This window comes from Xenopus laevis, chromosome 3L, assembly GCF_017654675.1.
Source record: "Xenopus laevis strain J_2021 chromosome 3L, Xenopus_laevis_v10.1, whole genome shotgun sequence".
In the NCBI taxonomy this organism is placed as follows: domain Eukaryota; kingdom Metazoa; phylum Chordata; class Amphibia; order Anura; family Pipidae; genus Xenopus; species Xenopus laevis.
The window spans coordinates 76,067,599-76,091,995 of NC_054375.1; the positions used below are offsets into that span (position 1 = coordinate 76,067,599).

Here is a 24,397-nt window from a genome sequence, read left to right on the forward strand (position 1 = left end):
TCTGATAAAGTTTCTGGCTGCGTGCATATATTGTATACTTCAATTTGTACGGCACATTGCTGAACTTGTCCTATTTATTTTTAATCTACTTTTTACCTATTTTTATCTTTTTGTATTTCTGTAAATACTATATCTTTGAAAAACTTCTATTAAATAATAAAAAAAAAATTACCCTAAGTTTTCCCCTTTAAAAACTCAATCAGAAAAAATTGAGGTTTAATAAATGGGCTCCTAAATGTTAGAGGAGAAATGCCTGAAACTAGGCCATCTTTCAATGACTACAATGGATATTTGCCTGACACAGCTGGGGCATATGAATTTCAGCCCAAAAACAAGTGGCATATTTTTAGGCCCAAATCCACCAGAATCAGAGGTGTTAGAACTTCTATTATAGTAAATTACACGTGGCACAACCAGAACCAGGTCTTGCTTCTCAGCTGGCAGAGAAAACATAACCTATACCAGAAGCTTAACAGAAAAAAAAAAGGTTATCCAAATACAGGAATGGAAACGATTATCCAGAAATCTCCAATTAAGGGAAAGCCATCTCTCATAGGCTCCATTTTATTCAAATAATTTACATTTTTAAAATGATATACTTTTTCATAAAACAGCACCTTTGTACTTGAGCCTAAGCTGCACAGATCCATATTGATGGCAAAGCGAAAATGTTTTTTAAAAAATTAAGTAGACTTAAGGTATGAAGGTATGTTTATCCAAATTATGGAAACATCCCTTATATGGAATACTCTAGGTACCAAGAATTCCAGATAAAAGATGACATACAAGGAGAACAAATAATCTACATGCTGTCGAATTTATCATATAATTGTAATTTCATGTAGCTTTTGAATGTTGAAAATGTTTGTTTGTATCATTACAGCTTAAGGAATTTTATGAACAGTGGAACCCTCCCTTACAAGCCTTTATTACCATGAAGGAGAAAATAAACACATTTCTCCTCAGTTTTGGGGGCCTGAGTGAAACAACTTCTCTGCCTGTCGTTAACAGGTAAAAATAATTGCTAATACTGTGCTACGGAGCCGCATGTTCATTTTGATCAACTGTAACTAATAATAAACATAACTATAGGACACTGCTCATAAAACTAGAGATGAGCTAAAATGCTATGAGAAATGTGTTGTTCATTTTGAATTTGCACAAAGTGAATTGGTTTTAATTTTTGGCTTTAGACCATTTCACCCAAGACTCTACATATGAAACAAATTGCCATTAATTTGCTCACCTCTTCTAACCACCAACAATGTCACCTACATGCAACCACAACAATATAACTAAACAAAGAGAGAAGCATATAACTTCTCATAAAATGTCAGGCTTTATATCTACCACATGTGGGATCCATTATGGTAAATACTTAATTTGCAAATACAGTATATGTCATAAAGTAAGTGAGCTTTTAGATACAAATGCTCCCAGTCCATTAGTTGATGGACATCACAATAGATGGTCATTATCTCCTACAGTTTGCTCATCTCTATTATAAACAAGACAAAGGTAATACTGATGGACTGACAGGGACCTCATCAATATAAACTTTAAGATCTTTACCATTTAATTGTGTGTGATATTTAAATTGTTTCAGTAGTAGATTATGCAGCAAGTACAGTTACAGTATGTACTGAGTAGTATGTATATAAGTAGTCTGATCTCAATGACTAATTAAATGAACATGCTGGCATACATGTTTATCAATGACCTATGTTGATTTCAGATGCAAAGAATGCTTTCAGCTTTTAACTGTGGATGTTAGATACGAGTCTCTGCTCCCTGTTGTATTTGAGGTAAGCTAAAGGATAGATGTTGCAAATGGAAATAGAGATTGGATAAATATAAACATGTAATAAAGTTATTTTTTTTTACAAGGTAACACCTTATTCAACATCATCCACCTAAATGTAGTTACATTGTGCCAGTGTTCAAAAATGTTTCAAAACTGTTTCTTCTGTTCTCCTTCCTGACTATTTTTCCTACTATTAGTTGTATGCAAATATGTTACCCCTTAATTGGGATTTTGTGGGGATTTGTCACCCTGTCTGTGGGAACAACAGCCCACAATTTGCACAGCCCCTGTAACCAACAGGGCTATTTCCCTATTTCCCAACAATAAAACATATTTTAGAGCTTTAAATTAGACAAAGCACATACCACAATTTAAAATAAAGCTACAAAGACATGCATCTGAAGATAAGACACCTCTAAATATGCATTTTCCTTTAAACAGACCATAACTCAGAGATGGATAACTGGTCATTAGTTCCATCTGGGGAAAGCTTTTGTATCAGAAATGTTAACAGATGTTTATACTGCATCAGAAAGATATGCCATGGGTCAATTTGCTATCTCAAACTATAAAAACCAGCCACAGAACAATGTATCTTACACAAATGGCAGTACCATGCCTTCTCTAATGATAAACAAGGTTCATGAACACAACAAAACATTTTTCACTATTTATCATTATTATTATTATTATTATATTTTATTACTATCCCCTTTTCAAAACAATGAGAATCTCATGGTTAAGCACAATATTCTGACATGTGTCTGCTGACCTCTTCAGTAGAAATGTTTACACTGAAATGTGGTAATAATAAATAGAAGATATCTATTATTCAATATGAAATGATCTCACACAGGTTAATATGGTAATCTTTAGCAAAGAACCTCTATGGGCTTTATTTATTTCCCCAGATGTAAAACTGCTTACTTATTGAGAATAAAATTCCATTTACCACATACTGTAAATACTTTTTTCAACTTGCAGCATGCTGTTTTATCACCACTAGGGGTCATCTTAAAAACCACAAATAATAGCATTTTATTTTTATTTTCTCATTTTCACCTTTACGTATATTTATTGATTCCAAGGTAAAAAATAATTTCCACTTTGAAGGACTTCATGCAGAATACATGAAAGTTAAAAAACAAATCTTGAAAGATGCATTTACTTTTATTTTGCGAAATACATCAAGCAGCATTCTAGAGGCACTAGAAGTTTTGCTCGAACTCTCTTCTCTAAAGGTAGGGTTTAATCGTGATGTGATCCAAATATGCGTTTACAATAGCTTGTAATAATACAGATGTACTGCATGACAAAGATTTACTATATACAGTATATGTGGCAGAAGTAAACCACCCAATAAGTGGTTTGGTATGTTCTGTGAGTATGTATAAAATCTATTCATGTTGCTTAAAGGAGCGGTTCACTTTTAAGTTCAATTTTAATATGTTATAGAATGTCTCATTCTAAGCAACTTTCAATTGGCCTTCATTTTTTCTTTTTTTATATTTTATGAATTATTTGCCATCTTTAGACTCTTTCCAACTTTCAAAAGGGGGGTCACTGACCCAATCTAAAAATAAATGCTCTGTAATGCTATACATTTATTGTTATTGCTACTTTTTATTACTCATCTTTCTATTCAGGCCCACTGCTATTCATAATTCAGTCTCTATTCCGTCTCTATAGTAATTTGGACCCTAGAACCAGATTGCTGAAATTGCAAACTGGAGAGCTGCCGAATAAAAACTTAAATAACTTAAAAACCACAAATAATAAAAAATGAAAACCAATTTGTCTCAGAATATAACTTTTTACATACTAAGGGGGTTATTTTTATACCTCAAATGAACTCACAATGTTTTCTAATTTAAGAAAAAACTCGAAGGGAAAAAATGTTATAATCCGAAAATTCGAGTTTTTTGACTGAAAACAACCCTAAAAAGGTTTTCCGGGAAAAAAAGTCAACCTTTGATAAATAACCCCTAAAATTTAACTCAAAGGTGAACAATCCCTTTAAGAACTGTTTCTGCTATATTTTGCTACAATTATTTATATATTTAATATATCGTATATATATAATAAGTTCCTCAACCAAACATTGCTGTGAGTTACAGAGTTCACAGCTGTATCTGGCTTGAGTCTGTAATTTACAATGCACTACTGGAAAACAGCAAGGTTGGGTTGTTTGCAGCAGTACAATGTTATCTAGAGGATGCACATTAATAAAACATTTAAAAAAAACTAAAAAAAGTTAAAAACTTTTAGTGAAAAATAATTACTAGGCATCCACTACAGTTACACTACAAGCATGGTCTTTGTGTTGTTTTGGCTTTATATGTCTTGAAAGCAGCACACAGAGGCACATTTCTGTTTTAGTCTACTCTCACACTTCCCCATGCCAGAACTCCATATTCACATGCAAGGTGAAGTGATATCATGACAGTCCTTTATTTATATTATTGGGTAATACGTTCCATAAATCTATTGATAATGCCAGTGCAAGATTGAGGCTGGTACCATGTAAACACATTGTACATTCAGGTCTTATTTGCTTAAACATCCCTGAATTAATTGACATAGTCTAGGGAATTGACATAGTCTAATGATATAGTCTAGGGGAATTTGAAACTCAAATCAAGAGTGGACTCAACTAGTAGAGAACTTTGTGTATTTAATTCCAGCTGTTGTCCCTTATAGGGAAATGTAAAAGAATAGCATGCCTGGAAATTTGAAAAGCTAATTGAAAATATGGAATGTATTTGAATGTAACTTTTTATACAGTATTTAGGCATACATTTAACATTGCACCTTATTAATAGGCATCTAGGTGTTTATAAATACTACACCATGCTTAGCTTGCAGGGAAAGGGGGAATAAGCTATGTATCTGTTATTAATATTATATCATTAAATTATAATAAACAATAATATAAGTATAATGTTGGCATTAAGCACAACAAAAGGGAGGAATTTATTATCAAATACAAAATATACATTTTTGGTTACATCTGGTCATGCATTTGTAATGTTTAAATTTGTAACATAGTTTGAGATGGTATAGGTATGAAAAAAGTGGTAGAAACTTGAAGTGATAATAATAATACTTCAAAATAATACTTCACACTGATACATATTTGGTTGCTCTTTCAGAAAGATATTTGTAAGACTAGTCCTATCCTAAAAGGCTTGAGGTGGGAAGAAATATCTGTGCTCCTCAGTTCTATACAACATGCACACATGGAAGCATTTGAGATGGTAAGGTTACTACTTTGGTGAAAAACAGTTGCATTGAACAAGAACAGTAAAAAGAATGAGGGGAAGCAGAAATGTCAGTTACATTATTTCTGACCAGGCTGAGATGAAAGCATGCACACGAGGGTTCTTTGAGATTAGCAATAAAGATGTTAATAATTTTACATAATTCTATCTCAGATGAAAAAGCCAAATAAAACACAGATCGCAAAGGGTGAAAATGATCATAGAACAAAGTAATGCAAGGTGGACAGGCAAGTGCACACTGTGAGGAAATATTGAATATACTATAAATCCAAGAAAATAATTAAGATATTTTCAACACCTTGATTAAGTCCCAAATGGAAGATTAAGAAAACATGAAGAAATAAGGTAATGAATGGAAATATTCAGTGCGGTGGAAGCTTGAAGTCCCCAGAAGCAAAGAATCGTATTAGTAGCAATATATATATATATATATATATATATATAGAGCGATAGTGGGACGCACATCCATTCAAATGGACAATGTCTGGGTGCCAGTCGTAAAGTCAATAAATATATCCCAGCAGATGACGGCACACCAAAAAATGTAGCAAAATGCAAAAGGAGTTAAGTTAAATCAGGTTTATTATGATCCAACGTTTCAGCTCCATCTTGGAGCTTTCGTCAGGGAAGAAAAAACAACAGTGCATGCAGAGGGGGTTTAAATAGGCACTATTTGGCGCCAAAATGAGGTTACTAGGAGCCCCTAGCAACCAAACAAAGCTAAAGGGAAAGGTGATCCCAGGTATTTAAAACCAAAACCGTAATACCGCTAGTGTAAGGGAGGGTTTTATATTGCCGTGTGAGAGATATTCGCCGTATAGGGCTGTGTTGCTTACATGCTGTGTCAGTCTCCGCCGTATTCTTATTCACCGCAGTCAGCGCGACCCATAGCACGTTCAGACAGAGGTGGACCGGAAGTCAAGCGGCTGCGAGCATAAACCCCAGGCGCGTTGCCTAGCAACCGTGTACGCACTCCGTGCCTAGCAACCCGTGTACGCACTACATGTCCAAGCGCACCTCGGTATTAGCCGAGTAGTGTGCTTGTTGACAGGGTATTAACTGGCTGTAAGAAGGGGACAATCCCTGCTATTGAAAGCCAGGAGTGTATCCAACTTCGCGCAGCATTTTCCCAAAAGCATAAGGATACGGGTGCATGTAAATTCCTAAATATGGGGAAGCTCTAGGTCGTCCCTAAGTAGGGAGTCCACATGTCAAACTCGGGTACTCAGCGGTATAGAATGGTGGCTTTGAGGCTAAATTAGGCAGGTACCTCACCAGAATGGTAGAGGTCAATGAAACAGCAGTCTAGTCCTAAAACCTTGTCCGCATCAATATCTCATGAGGGGATACGCCAGCTATCCTACCTCTTGGCCTTATGCATCCATGTATCCAAGGAAGGGGGAACAAAACATATAAAGCGGTATACGGGAATAATGTACTGTTGGGCTGTAATCGGAGGAACAAGAGCAACTATGTATCAAAGAAGAAATACAGTATCTAATCTATTAAGGTCAAATGTTTGTTAAATTGTATCCACAGGGCGAGCAAAGCGAAGAAAAAGAGTCATTTTATACATTATTACAGTCACATAAAGCATCCGAGAGGAAGTGACTCGTTGAGACCACGAGGGGTCACCGAGTCAAGTCTGTAGATCCATCTAGATTCTCTTCTGAGAAGTGCTTGGTCTCGATTGCCACCCCTATCCAAAGGTGGTTGGTGATCAATGGCCATACAACGGAAGGTTGGCAGGGTGTGTCCTTTTTGTAAAAAGTGTTTGGCCACTGGTTGAAGGGCCTTGCCTTCACGTAGTGCCTTACTGATTGCCGATCTGTGATTAGCGATTCTTTCTCTAAGTGTGGTACTGGTCTTTCCAACGTAGTAGAGACCACAAGGGCACGTGATAATATAAACTACGAATGATGATGTGCATCCCAGTCTGTGCAAGATTTTAAATCTTTTTCCCGTGTGGGGATGCGGGAAATCCGGACCAGTCAGAAGGCACCTACAGGTGACACAATCAGGACATTTATAACAACCATTTTTACTTTTTATCGTTAGCCAATTTTTTTCTGCGGGTTTGACACTGGAGAAGTCTATGCGCATCAACAGATCCCTTAGACTACGATCCCTTCTGTAGCCCATCATTGGTCTGGGTGCTTGATACAGGGACAGAGACTCATCCATATTTAGCATCGGCCAATGTTTCTTTATGCTTGTAGATAGTTTTGGAGAGGCGCATGAGAAAGTTGTTGTAAAGATTAGTGGAGTGGCAGGGGTATCTTTTTGTGGTTTGTCTGCCAGAAGCGTAAACTGTGAGTGCTGTAGTGCTCGCTCAGCTTGTGTATTGAGAAGATCCATCGGGTAACCACGTTCGAGGAAGCGATCATGCATCTCTTTTATCTGTTCCAAAGCATTTTCTTTCGAGCTGTTATTTCTTATAACTCGGAGAAATTGGGAATAGGGTATGCCTCTGATGGTAGCCGGAGGATGGTTTACTTGTGGCATGCAGCACAGAATTTCTGTCCGTAGGTTTCCTATACAGTCTGGTACCTAACTTAGAGCCAGAAATAAAAATGTTAATATCCAAAAATCAATACTGCTTGCATCATATTTTAAGGTAAGTTTGATCGGGGTCTCGAGCTCATTGAGTTGTTGATGAAAAGTTAGTAGTGCATCTCTAGATGAAGTCCAAATCAAGAAGAGATCGTCAATATAACGAAAGTAGGTAAGTATTTCCTCTCCCAGTTTCGGCATAATGTATGCTGTCTCAAAATCGTACATAAAAAGATTGGCATATGATGGTGCGAGCGCACTTCCCATGGCTGTTCCCGAGGTTTGCAGGTAAAAAGATTTTTCGAATCTGAAAAAATTTCTAGTCAGAGTGAGTTCAAGTAATTGAAGTAGAAATTCACTGGGTACTGTACCTGTTTGTGCAGCTGATAGAGCTTTTCTGCAAGCTGATATTCCTAGTTGGTGGGGGATCACCGTGTATAGGCTAGTGACATCCAAAGTTACCAGGAGACTTGATGGGGGAATACTAGTCAAATCTTGAAGACGCTTCATCACATGGCTGGAGTCCCGTGTATATGATGGCATCTGTTGTACTAGAGGTTGTAGAAAGTGGTCGATGAAAGACGAGACTGACTGGTATAGGGACCCTACTGACGATATAATCGGTCTGCCTGGTGGTGATGATAGGGACTTATGGACCTTGGGTAGAGTGTATATAATCGGAGTTCGAGGGTAATCGGTTATGAGGAAATCGTACGTGGTTTGGTCGAGCCACCCCGCATTTTTAGCTATAATAAGTTCCTCGTCCAATTCTCGTTTAAATTTAGTCGTCGGGTCGCCCGGAAGGAGTCTATAGGTATTCGTGTCTGCAAGTTGCCCCAATAGTTCCTTTCTATAGTAATTGGAGTCGAGCAACACTATGGCACCCAGACATTGTCCATTTGAATGGATGTGCGTCCCACTATCGCTCTGTATTTAGATTAACCCTTGTTTGGGTTTCTCTTGGGCTCGCACCCTGACAATTTTTACTAGATATAATAGACAGGGACCAGATTCTACACTTCCCTGGCAAGTTGCTGCTTACACAGACTTCGATCGGTTTATTGGGAAAGCTGCTGTTCGATCGGCGGAACACAGGAGCACCAGTACCTGCACAGCTCGAGCAAATCACCACCACAGAGTTCAACCCCATTGGAACCAAGCGAGGCACCCACAATGGCTGACGACCTCTCCCAACATACTTTTGATATCGATACTAGCTCCGAATTTGCCTTCACCGCACAAGACGTGGACAGGATACTGTTTTCAGAAACTCCACTTGACGTCGCAGTGAGTAGAACAAATCTTGATTTGTATCATGAATTGATGACCCTTAAGAAAAGAGAAATAGATCTACAAATGCATGGCATTTACTTATCCAATTACCATAGACAAAGACTATTACCACGTGGTTTCAGAATTAATAACATCCCCACCATTGGTCGCAATAACCCTGAGTTTTGTGGGAAGTGGTGCGGAATACTGAACAGATGTTCTTTCGACTTAATGCTGTTAGTGGTGGAACAAGTGGGAAAAGACTTGACTGCATTGAAAGAGGAGACCAATAAACTAGAGGAACAATACCTAGATGCCTTTAAAACAGACACTACCACGGATTGGCTGAGCAAACTTAAAGGGGCCATAGATAAACATAGGTCTGACCTAACAAACTTTAAGCAAAATAAGCTAAAGAAAGTCTCAGATGATTATAAAAATAAACGGGTGTATGGGTGGCTAATGGGATTGAAGTCTGAAAACTATAGAGCTACTTTTAGACGGAAGCGACTCCCTAGAACATTATTAACAGTAGATAGCTCCGACCAGTCCACAGATTCTGACACAACTCCGGAGACGAATACATCCAAACCTTTTTTAGGGGTAAAGACTCGTTCCACGATAGACAAGGACAAAACAAGAGGAGACGGGGCCATACGAGACGAGGGGGCCGCAGTCATAAAAGGAAAACCTCCAAGGAACAGGAGAACATAATATTTAATTTAAGTAAACATATTCTAACTCCTGGGGAAGTGTCCTTACTGTCCAAAGGCCTTTCATTTGTACCATGCAACACCCCCAACGACCTGGACATACTAATTGACATCCATAGATTCCAGAGGAAACTAAAGTTGAAAGAACATTTTAAGGATACCCCCGAACTCATTAGGCCTACGTTTAAAAAGAAAAGCACATTTGAATCTACTAATACCCCGGCTGCCATTAAAACATTTGGAAGAATAGTTAGCAGAGATATGAAGGATAAACATAGTGACAACAAAATATCCAACAACCTCTCCCCACCAGAACGACAAGCAATTAAGACACTTAAATCTGATGATGATTTAGTTATAAGACCAGCAGACAAAGGTGGGGCCATAGTGTTGCTCGACTCCAATTACTATAGAAAGGAACTATTGGGGCAACTTGCAGACACGAATACCTATAGACTCCTTCCGGGCGACCCGACGACTAAATTTAAACGAGAATTGGACGAGGAACTTATTATAGCTAAAAATGCGGGGTGGCTCGACCAAACCACGTACGATTTCCTCATAACCGATTACCCTCGAACTCCGATTATATACACTCTACCCAAGGTCCATAAGTCCCTATCATCACCACCAGGCAGACCGATTATATCGTCAGTAGGGTCCCTATACCAGTCAGTCTCGTCTTTCATCGACCACTTTCTACAACCTTTAGTACAACAGATGCCATCATATACACGGGACTCCAGCCATGTGATGAAGCGTCTTCAAGATTTGACTAGTATTCCCCATCAAGTCTCCTGGTAACTTTGGATGTCACTAGCCTATACACGGTGATCCCCCACCAACTAGGAATATCAGCTTGCAGAAAAGCTCTATCAGCTGCACAAACAGGTACAGTACCCAGTGAATTTCTACTTCAATTACTTGAACTCACTCTGACTAGAAATTTTTTCAGATTCGAAAAATCTTTTTACCTGCAAACCTCGGGAACAGCCATGGGAAGTGCGCTCGCACCATCATATGCCAATCTTTTTATGTACGATTTTGAGACAGCATACATTATGCCGAAACTGGAGAGGAAATACTTACCTACTTTCGTTATATTGACGATCTCTTCTTGATTTGGACTTCATCTAGAGATGCACTACTAACTTTTCATCAACAACTCAATGAGCTCGAGACCCCGATCAACTTACCTTAAAATATGAATGCAAGCAGTATTGATTTTTTGGATATTAACATTTTTATTTCTGGCTCTAAGTTAGGTACCAGACTGTATAGGAAACCTACGGACAGAAATTCTGTGCTGCATGCCACAAGTAACCATCCTCCGGCTACCATCAGAGGCATACCCTATTCCCAATTTCTCCGAGTTATAAGAAATAACAGCTCGAAAGAAAATGCTTTGGAACAGATAAAAGAGATGCATGATCGCTTCCTCGAACGTGGTTACCCGATGGATCTTCTCAATACACAAGCTGAGCGAGCACTACAGCACTCACAGTTTACGCTTCTGGCAGACAAACCACAAAAAGATACCCTGCCACTCCACTAATCTTTACAACAACTTTCTCATGCGCCTCTCCAAAACTATCTACAAGCATAAAGAAACATTGGCCGATGCTAAATATGGATGAGTCTCTGTCCCTGTATCAAGCACCCAGACCAATGATACAGAAGGGATCGTAGTCTAAGGGATCTGTTGATGCGCACAGACTTCTCCAGTGTCAAACCCGCAGAAAAAAATTGGCTAACGATAAAAAGTAAAAATGGTTGTTATAAATGTCCTGATTGTGTCACCTGTAGGTGCCTTCTGACTGGTCCGGATTTCCCGCATCCCCACACGGGAAAAAGATTTAAAATCTTGCACAGACTGGGATGCACATCATCATTCGTAGTTTATATTATCACGTGCCCTTGTGGTCTCTACTACGTTGGAAAGACCAGTACCACACTTAGAGAAAGAATCGCTAATCACAGATCGGCAATCAGTAAGGCCACTACGTGAAGGCAAGGCCCTTCAACCAGTGGCCAAACACTTTTTACAAAAAGGACACACCCTGCCAACCTTCCGTTGTATGGCCATTGATCACCAACCACCTTTGGATAGGGGTGGCAATCGAGACCAAGCACTTCTCAGAAGAGAATCTAGATGGATCTACAGACTTGACTCGGTGACCCCTCGTGGTCTCAACGAGTCACTTCCTCTCGGATGCTTTATGTGACTGTAATAATGTATAAAATGACTCTTTTTCTTCGCTTTGCTCGCCCTGTGGATACAATTTAACAAACATTTGACCTTAATAGATTAGATACTGTATTTCTTCTTTGATACATAGTTGCTCTTGTTCCTCCGATTACAGCCCAACAGTACATTATTCCCGTATACCGCTTTATATGTTTTGTTCCCCCTTCCTTGGATAACATGGATGCATAAGGCCAAGAGGTAGGATAGCTGGCGTATCCCCTCATGAGATATTGATGCGGACAAGGTTTTAGGACTAGACTGCTGTTTCATTGACCTCTACCATTCTGGTGAGGTACCTGCCTAATTTAGCCTCAAAGCCACCATTCTATACCGCTGAGTACCCGAGTTTGACATGTGGACTCCCTACTTAGGGACGACCTAGAGCTTCCCCATATTTAGGAATTTACATGCACCCGTATCCTTATGCTTTTGGGAAAATGCTGCGCGAAGTTGGATACACTCCTGGCTTTCAATAGCAGGGATTGTCCCCTTCTTACAGCCAGTTAATACCCTGTCAACAAGCACACTACTCGGCTAATACCGAGGTGCGCTTGGACATGTAGTGCGTACACGGGTTGCTAGGCACGGAGTGCGTACACGGTTGCTAGGCAACGCGCCTGGGGTTTATGCTCGCAGCCGCTTGACTTCCGGTCCACCTCTGTCTGAACGTGCTATGGGTCGCGCTGACTGCGGTGAATAAGAATACGGCGGAGACTGACACAGCATGTAAGCAACACAGCCCTATACGGCGAATATCTCTCACACGGCAATATAAAACCCTCCTTACACTAGCGGTATTACGGTTTTGGTTTTAAATACCTGGGATCACCTTTCCCTTTAGCTTTGTTTGGTTGCTAGGGGCTCCTAGTAACCTCATTTTGGCGCCAAATAGTGCCTATTTAAACCCCCTCTGCATGCACTGTTGTTTTTTCTTCCCTGACGAAAAGCTCCAAGATGGAGCTGAAATGTTGGATCATAATAAACCTGATTTAACTTAACTCCTTTTGCATTTTGCTACATTTTTTGGTGTGCCGTCATCTGCTGGGATATATATATATATATATATATATATATATATATATATATATATATATATATAATCGTTAAAGGATGGACCAGCACTCCAGTTTCAATAAATAATGGTGCTTTTATTCACATCGTGCATCCAACGTTTCGGCCCGCATTGGGGCCTTTATCAAGGTCCTTGATAAAGGCCCCAATGCGGGCCGAAACGTTGGATGCACGATGTGAATAAAAGCACCATTATTTATTGAAACTGGAGTGCTGGTCCATCCTTTAACGATTATACAATACTACTTTGACCAAGCACCCGTGAAAAAATCTAAGTGGTTGGAGTGCAGGTACCTTGGACATATTATATATATATATAATATATATATATATATATATATATATATATATATATATATATATATATATATATATATATATATAGAGGTGATAATTCATCCAAGGAATAGGGCAAATATGTTGTTCAAAATATCCTGAGAATAAAAATGGAAGTTTCTGAGGGATAAGAAAAACCCTGAGTTCATTTGTAGTAGCCCATATGCTAGACAGGAATACTTGGAATACTAACTGCACAGTATCACTACTTGGTGGGAGCTGCTCATGTTAGGATAGCCTATATAACTCATACAGTAACTCCTAAGAGTGTGGTAAGACAATAGTTTATATCCACTACCAACCACCACCTCAATCTCTTGGTAGATCCACCTCATGCTAGGATGGAGTTCAGTAAGAGAGAAAGAATGTTCCCTCCCATTATGTAGAAAACAGGATTCCTGGTCCAATAAGAAATTTTCTTCCCTCAGGGCATAGGTAAAATAACCCCATGATTCCCCTTATACAACATTGGTGTGGCCAAAAATACCTTGGTGCTTGCCTTGCTCCTATTTTAGTATATCATTTCCAATGTATAAATGGATTACAATGTTAGATTTGCAACTTCAGTCCTTTTTTCTGTTATGTAGATCTTGATCCAATAGATAATATTGAATGGTCAACTGTTATTTTGTACTGTCCAACTCTGGTCTGGCAGAATCCTGCACACCCACCCATAAACTCTTTTACATAGGCTGGATATGTTTAATTGTACTATATCAATGAATTGTTTTACATTATGGGATTAAGGAGCAGAACAATTCGGGACATTTTAATAGATACAGAATATATATAACAAAGAGAGTAAATTGCACAGGCATTTCATGAAGGTTCACTTTTGACCACAGATTGTCTAAATAGGTTGCAACTGTCAAATCTGTTCTATCTACACATGTTCCTACTTATCGACTAAATGAAAACGTTGCAGAATTCCTATTATTTTTCGTGTAAGTTCAAGATGGGGAAGATTCATATCAACATCCATGTGGGCTTGATTAATAGTTCGTAAAATGAAAGTGATTTAGACTGAATATTGTTCTACACATGGCATTCTGGTTTACAAATAATTCTTTCAGAATACCATGAAAGGTGAAGTTTAACTTACTTGAGCCAATTCCTATTGTTTCATGTTACAAGCTACTCAAATATTTGCATTTTTACTGATATAATTCAGTAAATGACATGAAACATTTTAAACATTTTAAAATGTTTTTTGCATTTTAATGATACTGCCCCAAACAAGTGTTGGTTAGTTTACTGTATATTGCACAGGTATTAGATGAGAATGGAAAAAACAATGCACAATGTACCACAACTTTCAATAACAACTTTCATCAGCATTGTGAGCATTCAAGCCTTAATGGCAGCCATATCTGGTTAGTAAAGCCATTATTGTACAGACACAAGTAGGGAAACATCCATAATATAAATGCATGCGAGAGCAGCTGTTGTTCTTGCTAGAGATGAGTAATGATTTATTTAGACTTCTAGCATACACTGCTTCTCCCTTTTTCCTAATAAAATGAATGTAAGCCAGATGCCATTCATATGTTAAAGGGGTGGTTCACCTTTAAATTAACTTTTAGTATGTTATAGAATTGCTAATTCTAAGCAACTTCTCAATTGGCCTTAACTCTTTCTTTTTTTTTATAGTTTTGAATTATTTGCCTTCTTTCAGCTTTCAAATGGGGGTCACTGACCCCACCTAAAAACAAATAATAAAACATTATAATAAAACATTAAAACCAGTATTAAATTGTCTCAGTGTCACATTCGGCACCCAATATCCAGAACCCAAGCTAACTCCCTGGTCTTGGCTCTCACTTCTGCCTTTAACCGCCGCCTTTCACCTCAGGAGGAGCCCTGGGCTAATTGGATGCCACCGGGTCTTAATTGTGAGAGGAGCAAAGCTAAGGGTTCTGGACGATCTAAGGGGCATGATCGTCTCACCAGGTTACCGGAAGGAAGAAAACCACCAGGAACAGGCAGGCCGGCCAGCACAAGCAGAGAGTCGTCAGACAGGCCAGAATCAGGATATAGAGCGTAGAATGGTCAGTGGAGGATTGGTTAACAGGCAGGCAAGGAATCAGGAATGGAGAAAACAGAGACGTAACAGGCAGGCAAGGGTCAATACACAATAGAGCAGTCAGAATTTACGAAGAATATGCACCCAGGAACTTACTAATATAACCTAACAACGGGCAATCAGTAAACCTACAAGGCCCCTTAAATAGTTTAAATTTCGCGCTGTTGCGTGATGATGTCATCACGCCGCGCGCTCCATAGAGGAACCGGCACTACAGGGGAACAGACGCATGCAGCGGGCATCCCTGCTGGAGGCATGGCGGCGCCCCCGCATGCCAACGGGTAAGGTTTCCTTACACTCGGAATATCACTCTCTACATCATATAAAAAGTTAATTTAAAAGTGAACAATCCCTTTAAGAAATTGTGGGTTCTTCATCTCTACCTGATGGCTGCTATCTCCTCTTTGACACAAAAGCTATGTAAATAGACACAGAAGGGATTATTATTTATAATAACATAAGTATGACATTATCCAAAGTGTACTGTGACACTTATTGGGACTTCTATCTTAATTGACGGTATTTGTGTACTCTTTACTGTAAAACACTTTTTCTTAACAATAAGTATTCTTCTTGAGAATTATGAGATCACCATGGTAAACAAAGTAAGTCAAATGAAAAAAGAGAAAGGAATTGAAATTATCCGTATTAATGTGCCCTATGGCCAATTTCAAGAAAGGCTCCAGGTGCTATATTATCCTGGCAGTGAGATGTATAATTCATTTTTTTTTGGTCCTAACACAAAAGTCTGACAAATTCAGTTGACTGTACTTTTGGGATAACCATCACAAGCCCCAGCTTGTCTTGCAGTGTACTCCTCCTCACATTGGTATACATCATGAACTTTTCCAGGGTGATCCTTTGTCTACACTCAAGCATCAATTTTTACTGTATGTCACAAAAATAATAACTTGCTGGATCTTCTTCTTACCCGGACAAGGCAAGAAGGGTGAATACCAGCTTTTATACATATATTTTTTTGAAGGCAGAATATTACCCTGCTCCATTTTTTATTTTGTAAAGTATATACAGCATATGGCTGCATATCTGAGATTGGAAAGAAGGAAATATTTTTTCATTTAATTAAAAAAAGGTTCACTGAAAGTGTGCCAATGCCTTTTTATTGTTTAGTTAAAAAAAGCTGTTTAATATGCTTGATTTTTAAAATGGTTCTAAATAATTGGTATTTCTTTAATGCTAAAATTACACAGACAACAATATTGTCCCAAGTGTTGCCAGTTAACCCCTTTCTGGAAATATAATGCATTTGTGCTGAGAACTGCAGCTGCTCATCTTTAACAAACATCCATCAAATTGTAATTCTACAATAAATTGTTGTGGATGGGTACTACATCTGTTTCACAAATTGTGAAACAGATGTAGTATTCACTATTTAATAAAACCTACTTTATATACTACAGTTCAGTGTATTTTTCTAATAGCATCAGTTCCCCTTTAACAAATTGCATCCATATTCTTCCATCTATTGCTCATCTCAGTGTCAAAGTGATGTTATGATTGTGCTATATGATGCAACACAATGGCTGGAAATAGCGACAAGGGCTGTGACACAAAAGTTTGTCTCATATGTATTCAAAGAGGAAACAACAAATCTGCTTTTAATATTTAAACTTTAGTACCACATTGGCAAGTCAGTGTTTATTCTGCATGCTTTAAATTCCAGAAAAACAGCAAATATTGTTAATGTTAAAGGAACCAGGTGTGTTTTAATGTTGTAAAATTGTACATTTCTGAATGTAAAGTAGATTTGTTCTGATCTTTCAGATTTACCCATTCACCCTTGATAAATTAGAAACTCTGAGGAACAAATTTCATAGCAAGACTGACACAAACATGAAGTTAGAATCTATCCCAAATATGCACTTGGTTCTTTCCCAGTTACTTAAAGATTTCCATCTGCTGATTAACAAAGATTCTAATTTACATCCAACAGTGAGGTAAGTTTGCTGCTCTAATGCCGGTGGTACCAATATGTCTTAAGCAGCATGCATTGCCAACTCCAAATGTTTTATGAATGCCTTGGCTACTGGAAGACACCATGTACATGAAGACATATAGTATTTTAAAACTGTGGCTTATGTATTTTAAAAGTGTGTCTAGGAAATACAAAGTCGGAATCGGGGAATGTGCTCATGTAATTGAGATAGCTGACGAGAAAAACTTGTGATTAAAAATTTAAAAAATGAGCTATATGATATGGCATTAATAAAGGCTGAGACATTCTCAAAAATCAGGTTGGTGAGGTATACAGTCTTCCGGTGGTCCAGTTTGTTGTGGTGCCATAAGAATGAACTTTTTTTAATGTATTTGTTTATTTATTTACTAGTATAGTATGAATTGAAAAGTGCCCTATATTGTGGAAAACCCTCTGCATACAACACAGACACATACCTGCATGCAAACTACAGTGAATGACATTGTATCATCCTTTGAAACATGTATTTCCCCTTCTGCCATAGAACTGAAATCCCACAATAGGTATAATAGATAAAGAAGCTTATCAGTCAATGTAATATCTTAATTCAAACGACAGTAAAGAGGTATATGTTTCTTTTAAGACCCATGTCACATCAGACATTTTCTCTGCCACCATATTTACTCTGATCTGCTTAATTTTGCCCTAAAAGACTTATGGTTTGCTGGGTATGTTAAGGCACAGAAGAGGCAAATATTGGCACGAAAATAATATTTTCATGTTTCCTTGACAAAATCCACCCTGTCTATTCCTTATCAAGCTGATGCCATTCCTACTGATGCAACATACTTCTGGGTCAGAAGAAGGGGATCAGCATATCTTTCTCTTAATTTAGATATCTATTGCCCTATGGAGTGGGGTCTATATTTTCCAGCTACTGTAGCGACAAAAATAGTGATTTTGATGTCAGAAAATGTAAGTCTGTGAAGGTTCTCATTCATCCAGGTCATGGTATATCTATAGAACTGAAATTGCTGTATTTTATTTTTCCTTGAATATGTTTCACTAGTCCTCCGACTGGCTTTCTCAATTCAGGAATGACCTGTACAAAAATATTTGTGGTTATATACCCTGGAATCCTACTCCAATCAGCATAAACTTTTTAGTACAACAAGCATGTGGCCAGAGACCTCAACACCTAAGGTGTTGATTATATCAGCATGATTCGAGCTATAATATATATAAAATCCCAGGGAGAGGTGCTAAAAGGCATTTGTTAAAACCGGGAGAAGGAGAAAGAACAACACCAAAAGTAGCAGTGAAGGTGGAAAGCAGGACAGACCATAGAACATGTTCCTCCCATATATTTCTGGGGTGTCAGAGGCCTAGAAGGATCTTTAATAAACACCACATCCCAATCTACCCGGTGAAGTTGATTTGACTTATTACTATAGTGACAAATGTAAGGTGAACATTCTTGCTTCAAATCGTTTTATGCCAAATGGTTGGGTACTTGATAGTATGGCAAAGGTGGAATAAATTGGTATAAATAGGAATGACAATAGAACAGAGCTGGATAAAAGCCTAAAGAGTGCATGAGGTTATGGGCAGAAACAAAATGAGAAGCAGTAAGAATACGGAGGAAGTAATGTCATGCAAACCATGTGCCAAATAGGACAATTAAAAAAAACTGCTAGCCACATTTATTCTACATATACTGTTTAAGCAATATTCTGCCTCTGCTAATCAAATGCTGGCATCTGTTTTTGTGTTTATTATGTTATGCTGATTTCCATTCTTCTATTAAAATTTAAAACCCAAATCAGACCTTTAATTTTAAACAGTTGTATCTTGAATGTGATCTTTATTGCGAATAATCAGTCTGTTTTTTGCTGATGCAATAAAGAGAATCATATATTCCAGATCAAGATAGATATTTTATTTCTTGCATGTGTGTTTTATCATGCAGAAGTACAAATCTAGTTATATTAATTGTTGCCCTAGTTTTGCAGTACTTGAATTGATACAGTCAAATATTGGCTGGCTGTATCACATACCAATTAGTCTGTCTGCTCCTAGAATAACGAATGTATAATCTATTTCACAAGCACATTCCAGGGCATGATGTATATTCTGACATTAGATATCAGAAGAAAGCCAGAACAATTATTTTGATTGTGAAAAATGTGTTTTGTTTCTAACTTTGCTTCATGAAGATTTCTAATTTCCTTTCTGTTTCAGTAAGATTTTCATATATTGGCACCCTATTAAACTACTGAACCACTTAGATTATAATAATGCTACAAGTGTGTGTAAATGCACACTCTAAAATCCCTTGTTTGTAAGGAACAATTGCATTTGAGCTCTGGCCCCCGGATACCAGAAGTCATCAAAAGACCAGTGTTGGCATTGTTCTGTAGTCAAAAGGTTTAGATAAACATATTTAATAGGAATAATTAAAATATGAGAAAAGACTGTCAAGGTTGGGGTTGCTTTGTCTGAAGAAAAGGCTGTTGCGATGGGACATGATTACTCGTACAAGTAATTAGAGGACATTATAGACAGATTGTGGGGGATCATTTCTACAAAGAAAAGAACAAAAAACAAAATGAGGTTGTAGAATGCATTGCCAGGTGATGTTGTAATGTTTCTATAAATGCCTTTAAGTGGCTTGGATGACTTCTTGATAAGGCATAAAATCCAGGGATATAGTGATCCAAGATCTACAGTTAGGTTAGTTTATGGTGTCGGTATATATATGAGTGGTTATGTATCCGATACATGTGCACTGGGGTTTATTTTGAGGGGTTAAACTTGAAGGACTTTTTTCTTTTTTTAACCCAAATTAACTATGCAGCTATATAACTATATGTAACATTTTTACAGAGCAGGCACATATGATGTTACTATAGAGGTATCTGATAATGTTTAGTTCAGAATGCACTAGATCAAAAAATCTAAATGCACGATCCATATTTTGCAGATTATGAGGATTCTGTAGGAATCAAAGGCTCAACAACAGGATATCATTCCTTGCAGACATGCATTTATTGTGCTGTCTGACACAATATGTTTTCGGGGGACAACCTTTTATCAAGTTGTCATTCCAAAAGTGATCCATATTTGTCAATGTCCAAGCTTTGTTCGTGTTAATATGCAATGCCCTCAGTCTGTTGCATATGGCAAGCTTGTAAAGTCTCATGCTGGAATATGGAGTTAAGAAATTCGTATTACCTTAGTAATCAAAACATCTGTTGAGCCAAATCCATTAAGAGACACTTAATTGCAGCAACACATACAGGCCTTTCCATTGTTGGATTCAGAAAGTGATCTGCTCTAGTGCCCCAACATTTTGTTACAGTTTTTCATTGTTACTTTATATCTCCTATTATTTAGATGCTTTTATATCTTATCAGTACACTCAGAAACTGTGAGCCTTGTTGTACAGTCCAAGTTGGAGTGGGGTCACACCTGCCACACCCTTATATATAACTATTTGCAGAAATGATTAACAAATAATGTGGAAAGTTTAAAATGCAGTAAGGAAAGACCTGCTAATGATTAGGCTTGTTCACTCGATGGAAACTAAAAGTGATGACACAACAGTGTTGTCAGTTGAAGCATCTGCCCAGAAAAATCTGGAAACATTTGTTTAATTGAAAACCACTTTCCAGGGGGAAATACAAATAAATGCAGCCTGTTAATCAATTCGTCTGAAATCATTTGAAAAAGTAGGTTGAATGACTAATGATGAGGCCTTTCCACAAGAGTTTAGTTAGAGCCTTTTGTTTCTGTAAAGTGTTAATTGGCTATTATTAGGGATGCACAAATGTTTTCCCCTTCCCACCCCTAATTCGCATATGCAAATTACGATTCTGATTCGGTTTGGTATTCGGCCGAATCTTTAAGGAAGGATTCGGGGGTTTGGCCAAATCTAAAATAGTGGATTTGGTGCATCCCTAGCTTTTATAAACTCCAGCATGATACTTATTTGTTTGTGGTTTTAATCTTGTTTGTTTTGTTTTTTGTCCCTAAGGAAGATTCAATCATTTGTTCAAAACTGATTCAAAATATTAATTACAATTTTATTCCTATTTCTAGAAACTCCTACCAAACAGCATTTCAAAACAAGCAATCTGCTTTATCTGGTATTCATGGAGTTAAAGGTGGGTGAAAATGTGTTTTTTCACATCATATGGAAATATTTATCATCTCCTAAATATTGACACGTATTTACCCTAATCATAAATGCACTGTAATAAATGGAAACAAATTCATAAATCTATGCATACATGCAAAGAAAATTCCATGTTCTACAAAAAAATCTATGTTGTTGAATTTGAAAATATTCACAGTCTTGGTTTGTTGTTGGGTTTCCTTAAAGGATAAATTAGTTTATCTCCTAACTGACCCTTTCATCAGAGCTTTATTAAAGATATATGTGTCAATAGTAAAAAAAATGAAGCAGGTCATCTGGTTGATGAGAACAAAAAAAAGCTGAGATTCTGAACACATATTTTTCATCTGCAAATGAGGAACCAGTTAATTTCCTTATTAATAGTCCCACTTCTAGTAATACAACTAATGATGCATGGTTCACACATGAGGAAATTCAAAAGAGACTAAAACATGTTAGGATAAACAAAGGTCCGGGCCAGATGGTATTCATCCCAGGGTACTTAGCGAACTAAGCTCTGTGATTGCCAAACCTCTTTACTTTATTTTTCAGGATTCATTGAGGTCTGGCATGGTGTCGAGTGAGTAAAATTTTTAATGTGGTGCCGCTATTAAAAAAGGGATTCCATTCTCAACCTCAAAACTATAGGCCAGTTAGTCTGACGTCAGCAAATCATAATACTAAGAGTTTGTTCCAGCATGGTTTTATGTGTAATAGATCTTGCCAGACTAACTTAATTTCTTTTTATGAGAAGGTGAGCAGGGACCTTGATTCTGGGATGGCAGTGGATGTGATTTACTTAGACTTTGCTAAAGCATTTGATACAGAGCAACACAGAAGGTTGTTGGTCTGGAACATAGTATTTGTACCTGGATAGAGAACTGGCTAAAAGATAGACTTCAAAGAGTGGTGGTAAATGGAACATTTTCTAATGGGACCAGGGCTCTGTACTTGGTCCTTTGCTTTTTCTATAGGCCTGTTTCTATTTTTGCAGATTATACTAAATTGTGCATAACTATAGGTTCCATGCAGGATGCTGCCACTTTGCAGAGTGATTTGTCAAAGTTGGAAAACTGGGCAGCAAACTGGAAAATGAGGTTCAATGTTGATAAATGCAAGGTTATGCACTTTGGCAAAACGAATATACAGTAAATGCAAGTTATGCAGAGACGTGCAACTAAACTGGTTAGAGAGATGGAAGACTTTCAAGGTTGGGGTTGTTTTCTCTGGAAAAAAGGTGCTTGCGAGGGGACATGATTACACTTTTCAAGTACATTAGAGGACATTATAGACAAATAGCAGGGGACCTTTTTACCCATAAAGAGGATCAACACACCAGAGGTCACCCCTTTCGACTAGAGGAAAATAACTTTCATTTGAAGCAACGTAGGTGGTTTTTCTCAGTGAGGACATTGAGGTTGTGGTATGCACTGCCGGGTGATGTTGTGATGGCTGATTCTGTTAATGCTTTTAAGAGGGGCTTGGATGATTTATTGGACAGACATAGTAATAAAGGCTGATACTAAATTCTATAGTTAGTATAAATATAGATATATATAGTTTATGTGAAGATATGGAGAGGTGTGTGTGTGGATGCTGGGTTTTCATTTGGAGGGGTTGAACTTGATGGACCTTGTCTTTTTTCAACCCGATTTAACTATGTAACTATGTAAGAATCAGGGTTCTTTAGAGTAGAACAAAAAAGAAATTGCAGAGTCCCAAGCTCTAAAGCTATTCTTCATCTTCTATCATTGTAGACATTTCTTGTATTTGTTATCTCATAGAAAAACCATGACATATTTTACATTTTATCCTTAATCTGGGATCCCATCTAAGTACAGATGAGCTTGGGTCCATCACTCTGGATGCCCTAAACACTAATATAAAATGATATTTAATAAAACAACAGGCTGATATACAAACATGACCACTAAAGCGCAATAGGCAATAGCAACCAATCAATTAGTTTTGAACAGTATATATACAAAGTACAACAATGATATAGTCAGTTCTAACTGACAGCACCTAGATTTGTAAATTAGCTGGTTGCTAAATTATTGTTATAATGCAAGTTTCTGTGCCCCCCAACAGGATCTGTGTAGCACAAAATCTTCACTTCAAAATAGCTATTTAATGATATTTTTGTTTCTTAAACCTCATACTGTTCATTCAGTTTATCTAGTTCTGCCAAAGCAATTTGATCCTTGGTTTTGCAACAGCTAAGCTAAATGACAGGGGCATAGTGATATTGGCAAATCTTATGACTGCTGGGGGCAAGGAGGTACTGGCAGCAAAAAAAACATTATTTAAAAAATTAGTGATGCCATGTGGTAGCATCTGGTAGCAACTAGCCAGTAGTAGTATTTAATGCACAAACACCAAGCTGAATGGGTCATGTTGCACTTAGGCTGATGTCAGACACTAGTTTAGTAGTCACCAGGACATATTCTGGACTTTAAATTCAAGGATTCCAAATTATATTTACTTTTGTCCTAAAGTTTTATGTTACTAAATATAGCTTTAAATATCAAAATGTGAAGAAGGGACTTATTTGTGGACACTCCTTGGACTCCTATCAATGATTATAATAATTATTATCTACTGTCTGGCTTGTTTATTCTTAAAGTGAAAGTAAATATAGCTTTACTTTACACATTTTTTCATTTAAATGTATGCTATGTATAACTATCGTTCTCCATTATAGTCATTGTGAATAAAAGGTTCAACTAGATAACATCACCTATATTTAGACAATATCCTATAGGGTGTTAGCCCCCAAATGATTACAAGTTTAACATAGTCAACACCCAAATTTCAATACCACATTTGGTAGTGCATGCAGTTACTTGCACTAAACCTATAGGTACAGATTCCACTTATGCCTCACAAGGCTGCATCATTTTGCCTCTTATATGGTAGGGTT

General features: G+C 37.5%; 1 protein-coding gene across 1 annotated transcript in view; it reads left to right on the forward strand.

Moving 5' to 3' along the window:
* The window catches only part of LOC108710266 (cadherin-like and PC-esterase domain-containing protein 1), a 146,933-nt gene that overhangs the window by 43,848 nt on the left and 78,688 nt on the right, over positions 1-24,397 (forward strand). Inside the window, exons 7-12 of the mRNA XM_041586404.1 lie at positions 884-1,011; positions 1,736-1,805; positions 2,893-3,045; positions 4,957-5,061; positions 17,147-17,319; positions 21,399-21,463. Of these exons, the coding sequence (XP_041442338.1) occupies positions 884-1,011; positions 1,736-1,805; positions 2,893-3,045; positions 4,957-5,061; positions 17,147-17,319; positions 21,399-21,463 (694 nt within the window). The remainder of the gene's footprint in view (positions 1-883; positions 1,012-1,735; positions 1,806-2,892; positions 3,046-4,956; positions 5,062-17,146; positions 17,320-21,398; positions 21,464-24,397) is intronic.